This window comes from Carassius carassius, chromosome 44 (genome assembly GCF_963082965.1).
Source record: "Carassius carassius chromosome 44, fCarCar2.1, whole genome shotgun sequence".
Classification (NCBI taxonomy): Eukaryota; Metazoa; Chordata; class Actinopteri; order Cypriniformes; family Cyprinidae; genus Carassius; species Carassius carassius.
The window spans coordinates 16,190,373-16,206,560 of record NC_081798.1 but is presented as its reverse complement, the minus strand read 5'-3'; the positions used below and the strand labels follow the sequence as shown (position 1 = coordinate 16,206,560).

Genomic DNA, 16,188 nt, shown 5'->3' with positions numbered 1-16,188 from the left:
TTTTAGCTCGCTTGATAGCATTCTAGCATCTCGCTAGCTAGTCTTTTGTCTGTGTGTTCTATGTGTTGAGCATTCTATCTGTTTAGCTTGCTAGAGAAAATCCTAGCTAGTATTCTGTCATCTCAATCTTTATTTGTAAACCTTTCACCCTGCTGAAAAAAACAATAGACACCATCACAAATTTGTAATGGTTTTGCTTATTGGTTATAATGGGACTTGTATTGGTGATAACAGAAACTGTAATGAACCCTGTGGGTTTCTACTTTTAATTGGTTGCCTTCTATAGAGGGTAAGCATTGACGTCACTTTCCCGCTGGAATACACTCCCTCAGCTGGACTGAGTGGCAAAAGAGCCTGCTGCATGACTGGATTTAATAGGGAAGCTGCGAAAACCTAAGCAAAACAAACCATAATCAGTTTACACTAAAGGTCATTGGACTCGATATAGTGTTCTTTACAACTTAGCAAAGATCCAGTGGTCCATGGAAATCGATATGCAGCCAGGAATCATGTTTCATGGCATTTACATAAGCCTGATTTCAACGCCAGGGCAAATTTGCCAGTGGACACATTTTGTAAATACAAAATATGTTTGTCTAAATCTGGGTGATCAATTGTATCAATTATATATATATATATATATATATATATATATATAGTATGTATATCATTTGTAAGATGTTAAATGACCTCTACAGTTGTCAGTATGAAATAACAATACAATATATAGGGTATGATTTTACCCCAAATTTCAACATATTAACATAAAATGATACCTGCAAATCTGTGTTTCGCTGCCTGGAGTCCATTTGTTTCTCTTAATTGCACATTTGCTTTTCTTTTCTGTAGATTCTGGTAGCCTGTAAAAATATATTTCAGATTTCATGTCAAATCTGTATGTACAGTCACTCCTAATACAGTAAATCCTAATGTACTATGTCCCAAAACACACTATGGGAAGTTGAGGGTTTAATGGTATTTGTAGTGGAAACCATTAATATTTCTGATGGTTTCGGTTGTGTTTTTCTTAGCATGAATGAATGCTTTTCTTTTGTTCAAAAATTATATGAGTAAAAAACATCAAGCATTCAGTCTGTAAAGTTACCTACTTTTCTATCTAGCATGCTATCAAGGTATGCTTATGTCTTAACATTGTAGTATCCAATCTATCGAGTGTGAATTGTTCTGTCTAGTGTGCTGTCTATCTACTGTATTATTCTACTTTTCTGTTTAGAGTTCTGCTTAATCTTCTTGTGTTCTGTCCAGCATTCTATTTTTATCTATTTTTATCTCCTTCTTTCAATGTATAATTTTGTTGTGATTTTTTTTCTCCGTGTGTCTGTGTTGTCTGACTTGACTGCTGTCTCTTTCAGTCGGCGCTGGCGTCGCTGGAACCGGTTGTGTCGGAGGAATTGTCGTTTGGCTGTGAAATCTGTGCCATTCTATTGGCTGGTGATCATCCTGGTGTTCCTCAACACTTTGACCATCTCTTCAGAACATTACAACCAGCCCTTGTGGCTTACGCAAGTCCAGGGTGAGTCCTACATGTGTTTGTGCTCTCGCTATTAATGTAAAAGATCAAGACTTCTTCACATTCACTCACTATGTTCTTTCTTCTTTCAACTTGATTGGTTTTCTCCTGTAGATGTGGCCAATAAAGTGCTGCTGGCCCTGTTCACGTGTGAGATGTTGGTGAAGATGTACAGTCTGGGCCTGCAGGCCTATTTTGTGTCTCTGTTTAATCGCTTTGACTGCTTTGTGGTGTGTGGAGGCATCACAGAGACCATCCTAGTCGAGTTAGAGATCATGTCACCTCTAGGCATCTCAGTGTTTCGATGTGTGCGACTTCTCAGGATCTTTAAAGTCACACGGTAAAGAAGGAATATGACAAATTCTGTATAGAGCAAAGGACACTTTTATATGGTTTGTTTTTGCCTTTAGTCACTGGGCGTCTCTCAGTAACTTGGTGGCATCTCTGCTGAACTCCATGAAGTCCATCGCTTCTCTACTGCTGCTGCTCTTCCTCTTCATCATCATCTTCAGCCTCCTCGGTATGCAGGTGTTCGGTGGCAAGTTTAACTTCGACGAGACCCAAACGAAGAGGAGCACCTTTGACAACTTCCCTCAGGCCTTGCTCACTGTGTTTCAGGTCTGTTTGTGTGCAGCTGTTAAGTCTTTAGATTTGATGGGACATGTGTTTACTCCGATATGTGATGTCTTGTTTTCAGATTCTGACTGGTGAAGACTGGAATGCCGTCATGTACGATGGAATTATGGCGTATGGCGGCCCATCATCGTCGGGAATGATTGTGTGCATCTACTTTATCATTCTCTTCATCTGTGGAAACTGTATCCTCGTGCTGCTGACTTGCTGACCAAAGTCTAGTTGTGGGTTAGATGTTAACTATCTTTTTTTTTTTTTTTTGGAAGAAATTAACACATGCATTACATTGATCAAAAGTGACAGAATTCTTTTTTTTTACCTTTTATAGTCTTTCAAATAAATGGTGTTCTTTTTATTTCAATGTTATTGCATATAACTTTTAAGTTTCCCCACAAATAATAAGCAGCTTTGCCATCACAGGAATCAGTTTTATTTTAAAATATATTCATATATATATATAGTAATAATATTTCACAAAATTACTGTTTTTACTGTATTTATTATCAAATAAATGCAGCCTGGGTGTTCATAAGACATTTCTTAAAAAATATCTCCATGTATCCGTGGAGAATGTGCAATTTAAATTAATTTGGGAAATTGTTTTGATATAATCTGCACACAGGTATTCAGTTATTAGCTCCACAAAAAAAACAAAAAGCATTTTCCCACAGTTCACACTTGCAGTGAAGCTGCCAAGATCCCCCCCAAAAAATCATTACATATATTATACACACGCATACACACACACGTATTTATATATGTGTGAGTGTGTTTCTATTTCAGAGCAAATACATAAATATCAAGATATACAGAATATTTAAAAAAGACTGAAAGTATTGCATTTTTTACATTTTGCATTCAGAACTACAAGTATTCCATTGCAGTTTATTCCAGATAGACTGTTAGTTGTTTGCATATGAGCATCAAAATATTGTTGGTTTGCTTAACACATTGACACCTAGACATTCTTCTGAACGTGTTCTTGGCTATCGCTGTGGACAACCTTGCAGACGCAGAGTCTCTGAATACAGACAGTGACGATAAGAAGAAAGGGTAAATGATAAAAGCTTGTAGAGGTCATTTTATCTGAAGTTGAGGGCCTGGATTGATTTTCCTATGCTTGTGTGCTGCATATTTCAGTGTGTTTGTTTTTCTTTTTTTCCAAGTGATGAAAACGAGGAAAATGAAGAAGATCCCAAGGTAAGTAATTGTTTTTTGTGTTTGTGTTTGTGTTTGTATTTTATTTGTTAGTAGTAGCATATAATATTGTTGGCTTTTCTCCTTCAGGCTGGAGACGAGGATGAGAAGGACAATGCAGGTAAAAAACTACATCTCCATGTATTTGCACATTGAAGACTATTTTTTAAATATGTCCTGATCATCATGTCCATATAACAGAGGAGGATGAAGACTTGCCGGACGTTCCTGCGGGGCCCCGCCCAAAGATCTCAGAGCTTGTTAAGAAGGAGAAAATAACTCCAATCCCAGAGGGCAGTGCGTTCTTCATCTTCAGCAACACAAACCCGTATGTGTCACATTTAAGTCTGCTCAAACTTATACAGAACCAGACAGGAGCAAAGAGACATGCAGACATAGACATTTACATATATACTATAAATATATATAAAATGAGTCACTCTCATTTTATATTGAATTACATTTATCCAAAACTACTTGCATTGCATTTTACTTCTACTCATATATAAGTCATTAAATGACCTAGTACCGAAATATATTGCATATATGCTCACTGAATATAAACCTAACAGAGCACTCAGATCATTAGGATCGAGTCAGTTAGAAATACCAAGGGTTCACACAAAACAAGGAGAGTCCGCCTTTAGTTACTATGCCGCCCGCAGTTGGAATCAGCTTCCAGAAGAGATCAGATGTGCTAAAACACTAGTGACATTTAAATCTAGACTCAAAACCCATCTGTTTAGCTGTGCATTTATTGAACGAGCACTGTGCAATGTCTGAACTGATTGCACTATATTTTCACTTTTTTTTTTTTTTTTATGTAAAATCATTTTCTAACTGTTTTAAATTCATTTTAAATAAGTAAATTTTTTAATAAAATTTTTAAAGTTTTAAAATTGCTTGTTTTATTCTTGTTATTATTTTTCTTCATTATTATTTTACTTTCTTTTATGTAAAGCACTTTGAATTACCATTATGTACGAAATGTGCTATATAAATAAACTTGCCTTGCCTTGCATTCTAGGTACATGCATGTATATATAAGAATAATATGTTTACACATTTAAAATATTTGTATATAATATAATATAAATTATATAAATATATACATTGAAATATTTGTAAAATATATGCTGTATGTGTGTATTTATATATACATAATAAGTATACACAGTATGCACACATATATTTTGTAAACACTTATTTTTTTATTTTGGATGCGATTAATCGCGATTAATTGTTTTACAGCACATTTAGCTTTAATTTATTTATATTTCAGTTGCAACTATTTCTTTAAGTTTACGTTTTTAATCTAATATCAATATTTTCAGATTTTTCAATTACTTTTTATAATTACTTGTATTTACATTAAATCCACATGTTTCTAATTACTATTTTCTAATTCTAGTTTCTAATGTTACAAGGCAACTGAATTTGTGGTTTTAAATACTTAACAGAATATAATAGCCATTTAAAAAAAAAAAAAGAAAAAAAAAAACCTTTTTAAGCTTCTGAACCCTGCAAAGTTCATAGTTTCAATATGTATTTTTCTCTCTCTCTCTCTCTGTAGAATTCGTGTCGCATGCCACAAGCTGATAAACCACCACATCTTCACCAATCTCATCCTCGTTTTCATTATGTTAAGCTCCGCCTCCTTGGCAGCTGAGGACCCAATCAGAAACTTCTCTGCCCGGAATATTGTGAGTACAAATTGCACACACACAGACTCACACACAAACAATTTGGTTTGGTTACTTATTAATGTCCAAATCAATGGATATTAATGAGTCACACGCTCCGTCAATTCAACTAAAACAACATGGTAAGTGATATTGAATTAAGTAAACCTTTTATTTTCACATATGAATATTGTAAAAATACTACATTTCTTTTTATTGGTTAAGAACAACTCAGTGTACTCAGATTGTGAAGATAATATATATATATATATATATATATATATATATATATATATATATATATATATATATTAATTTATGATCAAATAAGAATTTTCCAAAGCATATACAGATAATGAAATATCAGTCGAGTTGTAAATGACTAGTTGCTTTGTGCATCTGTTATTACTTCATCTCTTCATGTTTGCTAACTCTTTTCCAAACTAAGGAAACTACCTCACTGAAAGCGCAATGTTTTTGGGGTGTTACCGTTACAGACACACTGGTACACCTGGGGCCCGTTACAGAAAGGAGTGAAAACTCTTAGTATGTTAATCATGAAATGAGGGAAACTGGGTTTTCCATTTCAGAATGGGAGGTTTGTCAAACCTGAGAAAGTAGGGTTAGTCAAGCCCCATTTCTGAAAGAGAGGTAACTTATACTACACCATGGTAACTTACTCTATGAACCTAACCTGATCAGGAGCTGATCGTTAAACCCAGACTTTTTTTTGGTCTCCTGCCCCTTTTTAAAGCACAAGCGATTTAAATACTTCATTCATTCATGCATGCTACAAAAATGCTTTTCATACTAAGTATTTTTTTTCTTATTTCAAGTACAAATATAAAACAAATTATAAGATGGATTTTCTATATAAGTAAATTCTATAATATATTTAGTCTTGTTTTCTGGGGGGGGATCTAAATTAAGTGCTTTTTACTTAAGTCAAATTATATACCAGTGTGGTAATAAACATAATCTTAATGCAAATGGAAAACAAGATTATGTGGAGTGTCTATTAATAAGTGCATATCTACCGTAGCTCCGCCCTGCAATGTCACACAAGGTTGCGTTGTGACGTGTGTGAATAATGGCTTCAGTGGTGTAGGCAGTAACATGTTGGGCAAGAAAAAATTACCATTAAAGTGAATAGTCTTATTTCCATAACCTACCATTCAGCCAGTTCTCTTACGAGAGTTCTCTCGTACTGCGTCTTAGCTAAGACGCTACGGGAAAAGTCTCTTTTCAAGGAGGAAGCAAGCGCCGTCTGAGAGGCATATCAGCGGGACGAAGCTGCTGGCCTTCGCCGCCTTCCACTGCCGTTCCTGCTGCGCTGTCCGGCGCCTATATCCTTTCAATTCTTTTATATCCAGCTGTTCTTTATGCGTGTGTGTGTGTGTTCGCCCTGCGACACACACTCGTAAAAGAGCTTGCGTCTTTTTTAAGATGCCTTCCTGCGGCTCGTCAGAGCCCCACTCAGCGAGGGAGACCGGTACGTCATCTGTGTCTCCTGCCTGGGTGAAGATCATGCAGTGCTCGCGCTCGCTGACGGCAGATGCCCTCACTGCGAGCTGTTGCCATGGTGACTCTGAGGACTCGCTTGGCCTTTCTCTGAGCCTGCATTCTCCGCTGCGCTGAGGCGACGCACTCTGCTAGCTTCGGGCAGTGAGGGCTGGGCGAGCTCAGAGGATCTCGCACCTTCTGCTCAGAAGCCCAGCAAACGAGCTGACATCGAGAAGGAGCCTAGGCGAGTGCTCACGCTGGCCGCGACGAGTCTCGGCCTCGAGTGGTCTGCACCAGCGCCCCCCTCTCGTTCCCAGCTGGATGGTAGTTTACTTCGGGATGAGCGTACTTCTCAAAGCCCGCCTCATTTCTTCCTGAGCTTCACGAAGAGGTGGCGAAGGCTTGGAACGCTCCATATTCAGCGCGAACTCGTTCGTCTGTCTCGCTAGCATTCTCCACACTGGATGATGCTAAGAACAGGAACTACCAGTCACTTCCGCCGGTGGAACAGGCGATAGCGACGCACCTTTGTCCGCCCTCTGCTGGACGGCGGACGAAATCGGTGTTGCCATCTAAAGCCTGCTGCATGACGTCACCTCTGCTCGCGCGAATCTTCTGCTGCTGAGGAGGCTGCGTCTGCACTGCACACGATGGCTGCTTCATCGAAGCGCCGGTGTACGAGTTCCGCTGTGGCCGAGCTCTCACCCAAGCGCGCCGCTGTTTCAGTTCCAGGAATTGTGACTATCTGAGCATTTTCTGCAATGCGCGAGCCTGCACAGTTGCCCGCTTGCCTGCACACAAAAGCCTTTATCACAACAGCTTCAGCAACGCAGCTCGAGACCCCCGTTCTCGCTCTACAGGCCGTCGGCCCGCGCCGCGGGGACAGCGGCAGAGGATTACGGTGAGGCCGGGAACTCTCCGAACTCTCCGAACTCTTACCTAAGCCTAAGCTAAGCGCGCCGCTGTTTCAGTTCCAGGGATTGTGACTGTTTCAGCGTCTTTTGCAATGCGCAAGCCTGTACGGTGGCCAGATATTTCCAGATAACCAGATATTTCCCGAAAAGGTATAATTTCTGGTGTCCCGGCCACGGCCGATGGTGCTATAAATGTATTGACGATGCCCACTGCTCAGTGCCCATCTCCACATATAAGCACAGCCCTTCACACAGGGCTCGCGCCCATGAAAGCGACTCGGGTTGATCGTGCGCACTGCATAGTAAACGTGCCCACTCCTCAGTGCCCACAATCACTATATCACTCGCGTCATGTGGTTTCTGTAAAAACGAAACCCGTGCACGTTCATCCGGCCAAGGCCGATGGTGCTATAAATGTAGTGACGATGCCCACTGCTCAGTGCCCATCTCCACATATAAGCACAGCCCTTCACAGGGCTCGCGCCCATAAAAGCGACTCAGGTTGATCGCGCGCACTGCATAGTAAACGTGCCCACTCCTCAGTGCCCACAATCACTATGTCACTCGTGTCATGTGGTTTCTGTAAAAACGAAACCCGTGCACGTTCGTCCGGCCACGGCCGATGGTGCTATAAATGTAGTGACGATGCCCACTCCTCAGTGCCCATCTCCGCATGTAAGCACAGGCCTGCACACAGGGCTCGCGCCTATAAGATCGACTCAGATCGGTCACGCGCTCCACATAGTAAACGTGCCCACTCCTCAGTGCCCACAAACACTATGTTACACACGGCGCGTGGTTTCTGTAAAAACGAAACCCGTGCACGTACGCTCTGCCCAGGTAGACAGCGAGTCGAAAGCAGTAAATGTGCACACTTGCAGCCCACAGTTACTCGCAGACATCACGAGTCCCACGGGACCCGCTCAGCCCTCCCTCAATCGGTTAAGCGCCGGGACGGGGTCGAGGAGGAGCGATCTGCCCGCTGTGATCAGCGCGCTCCCCGCCTCAAATGCCACAGGCGTAACGCCCATGTTACAGCACACTGAAGCGCCGCCGTTGCTCAGTCAACAGAGCGTGCTTCGCATCCAGCCCTTAGCCATTCATGCAGATGCATGTTCAGCGCTTCCAGGGGTTTCGGATTGGGTGCTAGGCATTATAAGGAGAGGCTACTCTCTACAGTTTTTTCGACGCCCTCTGCGCTTTTTAGCGCGCGTCGAAACCACGGTCAAAACAGAAGTAGCACGCATACTTCGGGCTGAAATATCAAAACTGTTGAGCAGAGGGGCTGTAGAGCCTGTGTCTCAAGCTCAAAGCGAAGGGGGGCTGTACAGCAGATACTTTCTAGTGACAGTCAGACGATACTGTCTTGGGTTTAGTTCTGGACTCACGTTCCATGACGGCGTGGCTGTCACCACAGTGCGCGTTGGGCATTCAGCGCGCGGCGAGTTCTCTCCGCTGCGGCGCGACCGTTTCGCTCAGAGAATGTCAAAGGATGCTGGGTCTCATGGCCTCAGCATCTCCGGTTCTGCAGTTGGGCCTGCTCCGCATGCGCCCCCTGCAGTTCTGGCTGAAAGCGCGGGTACCGCGTCGACTGCATCTCAGGGTCAATCAGGGCTGTGTTACAGCCCTGAAACCCTGGACAGCAAACGACTGGTACCAATCAGGTGTAAGCCTGGGGACTTCCTCGAAAGTGAAGATGGTGTCGACGGACGCCTCCACTTCGGGATGGGGAGCGCTGCTCGAGGGCAGACCGTCCTTTGGCCTGTGGTCAGAACGGGAAAGGCTCCAACATATCAACTGTCTGGAAATGCTGGCAGTGGAGAACGCGCTGACGCGCTTTTGTCCCCGAATCAAGGGACTCCACGTCTTAGTCCGTTGGGACGACATGTCTGTGGTGTCCTACAGAAATCGCCAGGGCGGTCTCGGGTCCAGAAACCTGTACAGGTTGGCAGAACGCCTCCTGGTTTGGGCTCAGCGCGACTTGCGCTCACTGAGGGCAGTTCATGTGTCTGGGCTACAGAATCTGGGTCCAGACAGGCTGTCCAGAAGCAACATTCCCACGGGCAAATGGTCTCTACACCCGCAAACAGTCCGGCTGTTGTGGGAGAGATTTGGCAGGGCGGAGGTGGACCTCTTCGCGTCCCACGAAAACGCTCACTGCCCCGCGTTCTTTTCCAAGGACGAAAGCGCGCTGTCACGGAGATGGCCGTGCTGCCCGCTTTATGCTTTCCCTCCCGTCTCCCTCCTTCCGCAGGTGATAGAACGGGTGAGAGAAACGAGATGTTCAATACTGCTTGTAGCACCTTTTTGGAAGAACCAACCATGGTTCCCAGATTTGATGCAGTTAGCAGACATCGCCCCGTGGCCAGTGCCGTTGAGGAGGGACCTCCTCTCGCAGGCCAGGGGCTTGATTTGGCACCCTCAACCGGAGTTGTGGTCCCTCCGTGTGTGGGCGCTCAACGGTTACCCGCTGATCTCGCAGTGGGAGTGCTAAATACCATCACCATACAATTTTATTTCAAATCTGAATAAGATATCATGAAAAATGAGACTCCTGCAAATATTTTTATGAGACTATGTCTAGACCCCCCACCCCCCAAATATACAAAAATATATGTCCCAATAGTATTGAAGGCTTCTACAAACTATTTAGTCGGTAAACATACCACTGCATAGTTTTTTCCAATTATAAAACACTAGACAGAAACTTAGACATCATATAAATGATTTATTTGAGCACTAGAAAAATACAATAAGAATAATTTGAGTAAGAAAAATAAGAATAATAAGAAAAATAAAAAAAGATTTAACTTTGTTTGCAAATTACAGAAAATGCTGAGATTGCTAGAAATGCAGCGTTTACAATGAATTACGATGCAAATAAGTGCTGATGTGCTGATGGCCACTTATACAGATGGTAATAACACAAATGTGCCAAAGTAAATAATCCACTCTCTCTATACATATAGACGCGTTCACTTTGATAGCCGTGATCATGCAGTAATAGCGAGCTGATTTGGGCTGATTTTCACTCAAACAGATGGTAATCATGCAGATACATTCACATTCAACATAAAACACACTCTCACATATATAAAAACTGTTGAAAAATAAAAGAAACAAAAAAAATGGTGATCGCTATAAGTTCCGCCTCCATCAGAGCACGTCACGAGGGAGCGCCAAATTCAAATATACTATCTTTCGCCTATCTTTCATTCATTCTTTTTTCCGGTGGATCATCTCATTCTGTTTGTGACACTGTACACTGCAAAACCATGCCGTTTTTTACTACCAAGATGCAGTTTCCGACCGTGAGTTATTCCATAACGGACGCAAACAGTTCTGTCGCTAAAGAACTGAAACGTAAACAAAGGAATTATGATCCATATTACAACGTTATTGCTTCATTGGACAAAACGTGCTTCATGAGATGTCGTTCAGTGGACCCTTACCTTTCTAACTAAACCGGGATTTACAGCTGTGGATGTGTTTATGACTCGTTATTACGACGGATGTGGTATGTACAGCGTTTCCATTGCTCATGTTTTTATGTGTACTGCTTACACAAATTGAGCAAAAACAGTCTTTATAAGCTTTCCATTGAAAAACAGCGATCTGTCGTCGATGCTTGAGGCTTAGATCTTTATAATGATACATAGATTGTCAAGTTTCATTTAATCTATTCATAAACACTGACACGTGCAAGTTGAGGGGCGTTCAGGACGAGGGCGTTGGGGTGCTGGCTAACAGGTTAAAAAATATTTATTTTGATCTTAACAAGCAGATTTAAAGTGAAACATGAGTGGATACCATGGATACCAATTTATTTGCTATGCTCAGTAACGTAAAAAAATGCTAGACATAGCATAATTGCGTTTATATTGGTTTGTATGAAATAGCCTAACCTAAAAGAATGACTTGTGGATTTATGTAAACACCAGCAAATGGGAATAATGCTCAGAAGTGTTGTGGATTAAATGTCTCCGATCAGTCCGATGAGGTCGCCATGGATTGATTTGATCAGGTTACAAGAAAATGTAGGATATAGATTTAATTGCGAACTGTTAGTAGGCTACTGATTGTGTGACTGATCATGCTAGCTACGGCATTCGAGTCCACACGCGTCCAAGTAGAAGTGAGTCCTGATGAATAATCTGCATTACAAAAAGTCGAAATTTTCTTATTGCTGCCAAGGTATCTGGTCTTTACAGTGCTTTGTTATATGGAGCTGTTTGGTAGATTGCAGTTTATCTAATTCGTTTGTCTACATTATAATAAAAATACAGCAGACTTTAATGGACAGTAAAACAAAGGCAGAATACTGTATCTCCAAACCAGCACTGTAACTTTATATTGACGTGCAGCTAAACAAAGGCAGAATGCCGTAACTCAATTTGAGCGTTCCAAACAAAGTGTAAGCGGTAACAGGTGTTATACGGTGCTCTGCCTTGGTTTCTCCAGGGCTTTTCGAAGTTACGGATTGAGACAACCCATAATTTTTTCGGAAAAACAACGAGATTGACTCAAGATACTTATACAAATGATAAAGGATGTCTTGAATGTCCCAAAAATATCAATAACTAATTCTCGACAAAAAACAAAGTTACAGTCTTTTGCCTTTGCACGGCAGAATTGATCATGGCTTTTCACAGTCATAGTGCACGCGCTAAACTCAGAGTCAACCTACTCAGAGTTGACTGAACTTACACAATTCAGCTGTTCTGAACCCGAGAACTCAAAGTTTCCCATCTCAGAGTAAGTTAACTCAGAGTTCAAGTTTTAACCCAGAGTTGGTTGAACCTCCTTATTGAAACGGGCCCCTGGAATAATTAACTAAACTATTTATTTTCTAATAACAAATGATGATTGCTGAATGTCTTGTTAAACATGTACGTTGCTCTTTGCAGATACTTGGTTACTTTGACTATGCTTTCACGGCTATCTTTACTGTAGAGATCGTGTTAAAGGTAAATGTCTTGCCCTGTGCTGGTGTTGTGTGTGGTGTATGTGCAGTAACGCTGTAACCGTCTGGTTTATTCCAGGTCCTAGGCTATGCAGATTATGTCTTCACTAGTATGTTTACATTTGAGATCGTGTTAAAGGTAACCTCTTGGCACACAGGCCTGGCTGCATTATCTCCATGTGTGTCACCTGCTACTTCAGTACTACCTGGCTTGATCAATCTCTTTTCTTTCTCTTTTTTTAAACCACGGCACCTCTTTTACTAAAAGACTAAAAGAAAAGAAATGTCTTAGAACATGAAAGCACGTCTTCATCAAACAAAGCACAAGAGTTGTCAGGTTTTCAGCTTTCTTTTGGGGAGAAACGACAGGGCTTGAACTTGAACCCTGATTAGTCAAAGTGGGGTTAAGGAAGTTGGGAGAAATCACACAGGATGTTTCTGTGAAACTAAAATCCTTTTTGTTGAGGAAAGAATCTAATTTGAAAAAGACAAAACTATGCAACTCTTTGTGATATGAGAACAGCACTGCCTCTCTCATGCCTTCATAACCGATTGGCATGTATCCAGTCCATAAAAGAGGGGGCAAGTACAACCATGCTTGGACAGAACATGGTTCAAACCCCTTGACTGAGTGCATATTAATGCAATGTGACCTCCAGCACTGAACGGGGCAGCACAGTTATTTCTCTCTAGTTGTGTTCAGAAAATCATACTACAGTGCCATCCGTATTATTTCTATTTGTAGTATATATAATTTTCTGTTTACCTTTAGTTTATTTTTCCGTTTCAGTAATTTAAAAAGATTTAAGGTATCTGCCATTATAGTATTTATATCATTTTATTTTAGATTTACATTTTTATGCATATATTTATTGAATTTTTAGTTGATTTGAGCTACAGTAAAACAATTTGAGAAGATTTTAGAAATTATTAGTAGCCTTCTATGGTAAAGCTGTTTAGCCATTTTTAATTTGTTCCTGACATGATAGTTTTATTTGCCAAAAATGTGTCACCACAAGTTTTAAGAACAAGAAAACTTTAGAATGTTAGACTCATTCCTGCATTTTATTAAATCTATAAATTATGTTTCTAATTCTTCACTAGTCACTAGGCAACTACTTTTAATAATTTAATAACTTAGAAAAGCAATTTTTTACACATTTGATGCTTTTGGACCCTGAACACACACATATAGTATTCAAAACACAGAAAACAGTACCCACAATTCAGTGTGAATTTCTTGTGTTGTGAATAAACCCGGAAATATTTATTTTTTTCTTAATTACATATTTAACTTTTTTTTTTTAATCCGCTTGCCAAAATGTAACACATTTTTATACAAAATTGACATTAAAAAATTTAAAAGATATATTTTCAAGATGCTAATTGATGCAACTCACATGCAGTGCATTACAACACTATTAGCATACTACTATTTGAAATATTTTGAACTGTTTTATTACTATTTCGATTTTTTTTTTGCTTTTATTCCATGGTTATTAGCTTTAATCAATTGGAAACATGTCAACATACTGTAGAAAACAGGAAAACTGCACTTATTAAATGATTTTAAAGAATAGTAGGCAGTATACATTAGCATACTACTGTATTTACTAAATAATGCACAGTACACAATATAATATTCTGAACCTGTCCCTATTCAGGCACAGCAGCAGAATTTTGTGTGGGGGTCTAGACCAATATGTGGGGATGCTTAGAAAATAAATTATATTGATGACGTCAGATATTAAAAATTATGACAGGGCTATAGCGCCCCTTAGCCCTGGCGTAGCGCCGTCACTGGCCCTATTGTTTTGTGGAGAGGTTAGAAGTGCTGAGCTTGGACCAGCAACTACTAAAAACATTTTAGGTAAAAGATTTACCGTTTTCATGAAACATTTTTATGTAGTTACCTAAAATTTATTGGTCTCTTATTAGCGGTGTAATGTTAATATAACCCAGTGCTTGCCCTTCTAGTGTGTGGTTGCATCTGTATCCATATACATTCAGCGAATGACTCCTTTGCATTCATGATTTTGGAGTGACTTGCTTTGGTTTTGGCTGGTTTTTTCTCTGCCTGCTGAAAATGAAGTTGCAGTAGGAACTTTTTCCCCCTCTTTTCTTTACCGAATCTTGCCGAGGGAACAGGGCGCAATATTCTCAAGAAAAAAGAAAAAAAAACGGCTCACATGAATGTGACAGTAAGGGAAGTTCTCATTTCAGATCGCCTAATAGATAAGATCTTTCCTTTTCTTTCTGACTCTGTCTTTTCTTGCTCTTTTGTCTTCTCCTATATTCTTTCTGTCAATCCTTCGTAATTTAGGCCCCTTCAAAGCTCGGCAACAAACAGCATGTTTTATTGCTGGGCCCCCTAGTGGCAGATTGTGAAACAGAGCTTACTACTACATTCATGTAGACTCAGGCCGTGAGGGTTTGGCAGAGTTAGTGCTAGGATCTCGCCTTTAATCCAACTCCTAGCACGCCACCCTTGAAAACAGAGTGATATTAAGGAGTGTATATGTGTGTTTCTGTCTATACGGGTGTGCGTTTCTGTGTGTGTGAGAGAGTGTTTTCTCCGTCTGAGAGTGTGATTTGTTGTTCTTTATGTCTGTGTCTTTCATTACCGTGGATCAAGTTTTGACCATCTATGATTGTTTTGACAGATGACCACGTATGGCGCGTTTCTCCACAAGGGGGCTTTCTGCAGGAACTACTTTAATCTTCTTGATCTGCTGGTGGTCGGCGTGTCGCTGGTGTCCTTCGGAATTCAGTGAGTGATCATTTTATTTTAGAGCTGCGCGGTTAATTAATATAAAACCGGAATCATATTGTGTGATTATTAAATCCCAAAGGTTGAAATAACCTTAAATAAATATTTATTATTATCGTCATTATTATAAATTATAAATTACTATTATTTACAATCAAATTTTACAAGGTAAAGTTTCTTATTTCATTATGTAGATTTACAAATAATATTAATAAGACTTTTCTTAAATACTTTTTTTTACTGTGAAATTACAATAGGTATATATATATATATATATATATTCTTTTTTATATATATTTGTATTTATTAGTAATTATATTCTAGAGGGCTCTAATTTCCACCTAATAGCAAAGTATTACAATATTAATATGTCTTATTTTTTATTTTTATTTTTATTTTATAGTCATTTTATAAATAATAATAAAAAAGTCTAAATAATGCCACAATACAGTCAATCTTTTTTTTATTACATTTTAAATTACAATTTCAATTTTATTAAGAAAAAATAATTAGTTAACAGTTAGATTTTACAGCGCTATTATATTCCCTGATTGAAAGAGAGCAGCACGACTTTGGTCAAAGGTTGCCTTTTGTCTTTGCTGATTTCTCAGTTATATAAAATTTAAGTATCAGTTTTACCATTAGAACTTTTTTGGCAAAATACAGTAAAAGTTCTAAAATGAATGTGAAATTGACCTAGCTGAGATAGGACAAGTTGGCCTGGTTTGGTGCTGGTCTAGCTGTCAGACTTGGTGTTCACAGACAAAACTTTCCATGGTTCCATGAAGCTAGATGACGAAGGAAGTCTTGCTAGTTAAGTTAGTTCAGAAACCTGGATTTCTTTTCTTGGTCTCTGTTTTGTATGTTTTTTTTTTTGTTAACGTGTATGTCTTAACGTCTCCTGCAGATCGTCAGCCATCTCAGTGGTGAAGATTCTAAGGGTTCTGAGGGTGCTGCGTCCACTCAGGGCCATAAACAGAGCTAAAGGACTGAAG

The 16,188-nt window shown here is 39.9% G+C and overlaps 1 protein-coding gene across 7 annotated transcripts in view; it reads left to right on the top strand.

Moving 5' to 3' along the window:
• The window catches only part of cacna1da (calcium channel, voltage-dependent, L type, alpha 1D subunit, a), a 117,603-nt gene that overhangs the window by 62,659 nt on the left and 38,756 nt on the right, over positions 1-16,188 (top strand). For 4 of the 7 annotated variants that reach the window (XM_059538443.1, XM_059538440.1, XM_059538439.1 and 1 more), the window contains exons 13-24: positions 1,374-1,534; positions 1,646-1,871; positions 1,942-2,149; positions 2,229-2,349; positions 3,127-3,217; positions 3,331-3,364; positions 3,452-3,482; positions 3,563-3,689; positions 4,935-5,064; positions 12,368-12,427; positions 15,087-15,193; positions 16,101-16,188. In XM_059538443.1, the coding sequence (XP_059394426.1) occupies positions 1,374-1,534; positions 1,646-1,871; positions 1,942-2,149; positions 2,229-2,349; positions 3,127-3,217; positions 3,331-3,364; positions 3,452-3,482; positions 3,563-3,689; positions 4,935-5,064; positions 12,368-12,427; positions 15,087-15,193; positions 16,101-16,188 (1,384 nt within the window). Of the gene's footprint in view, positions 1-1,373; positions 1,535-1,645; positions 1,872-1,941; positions 2,150-2,228; positions 2,350-3,126; positions 3,218-3,330; positions 3,365-3,451; positions 3,483-3,562; positions 3,690-4,934; positions 5,065-12,367; positions 12,428-12,502; positions 12,563-15,086; positions 15,194-16,100 lie in introns of all 7 variants that reach the window. The other 3 variants (XM_059538442.1, XM_059538441.1, XM_059538438.1) reach the window with 1 other exon arrangement.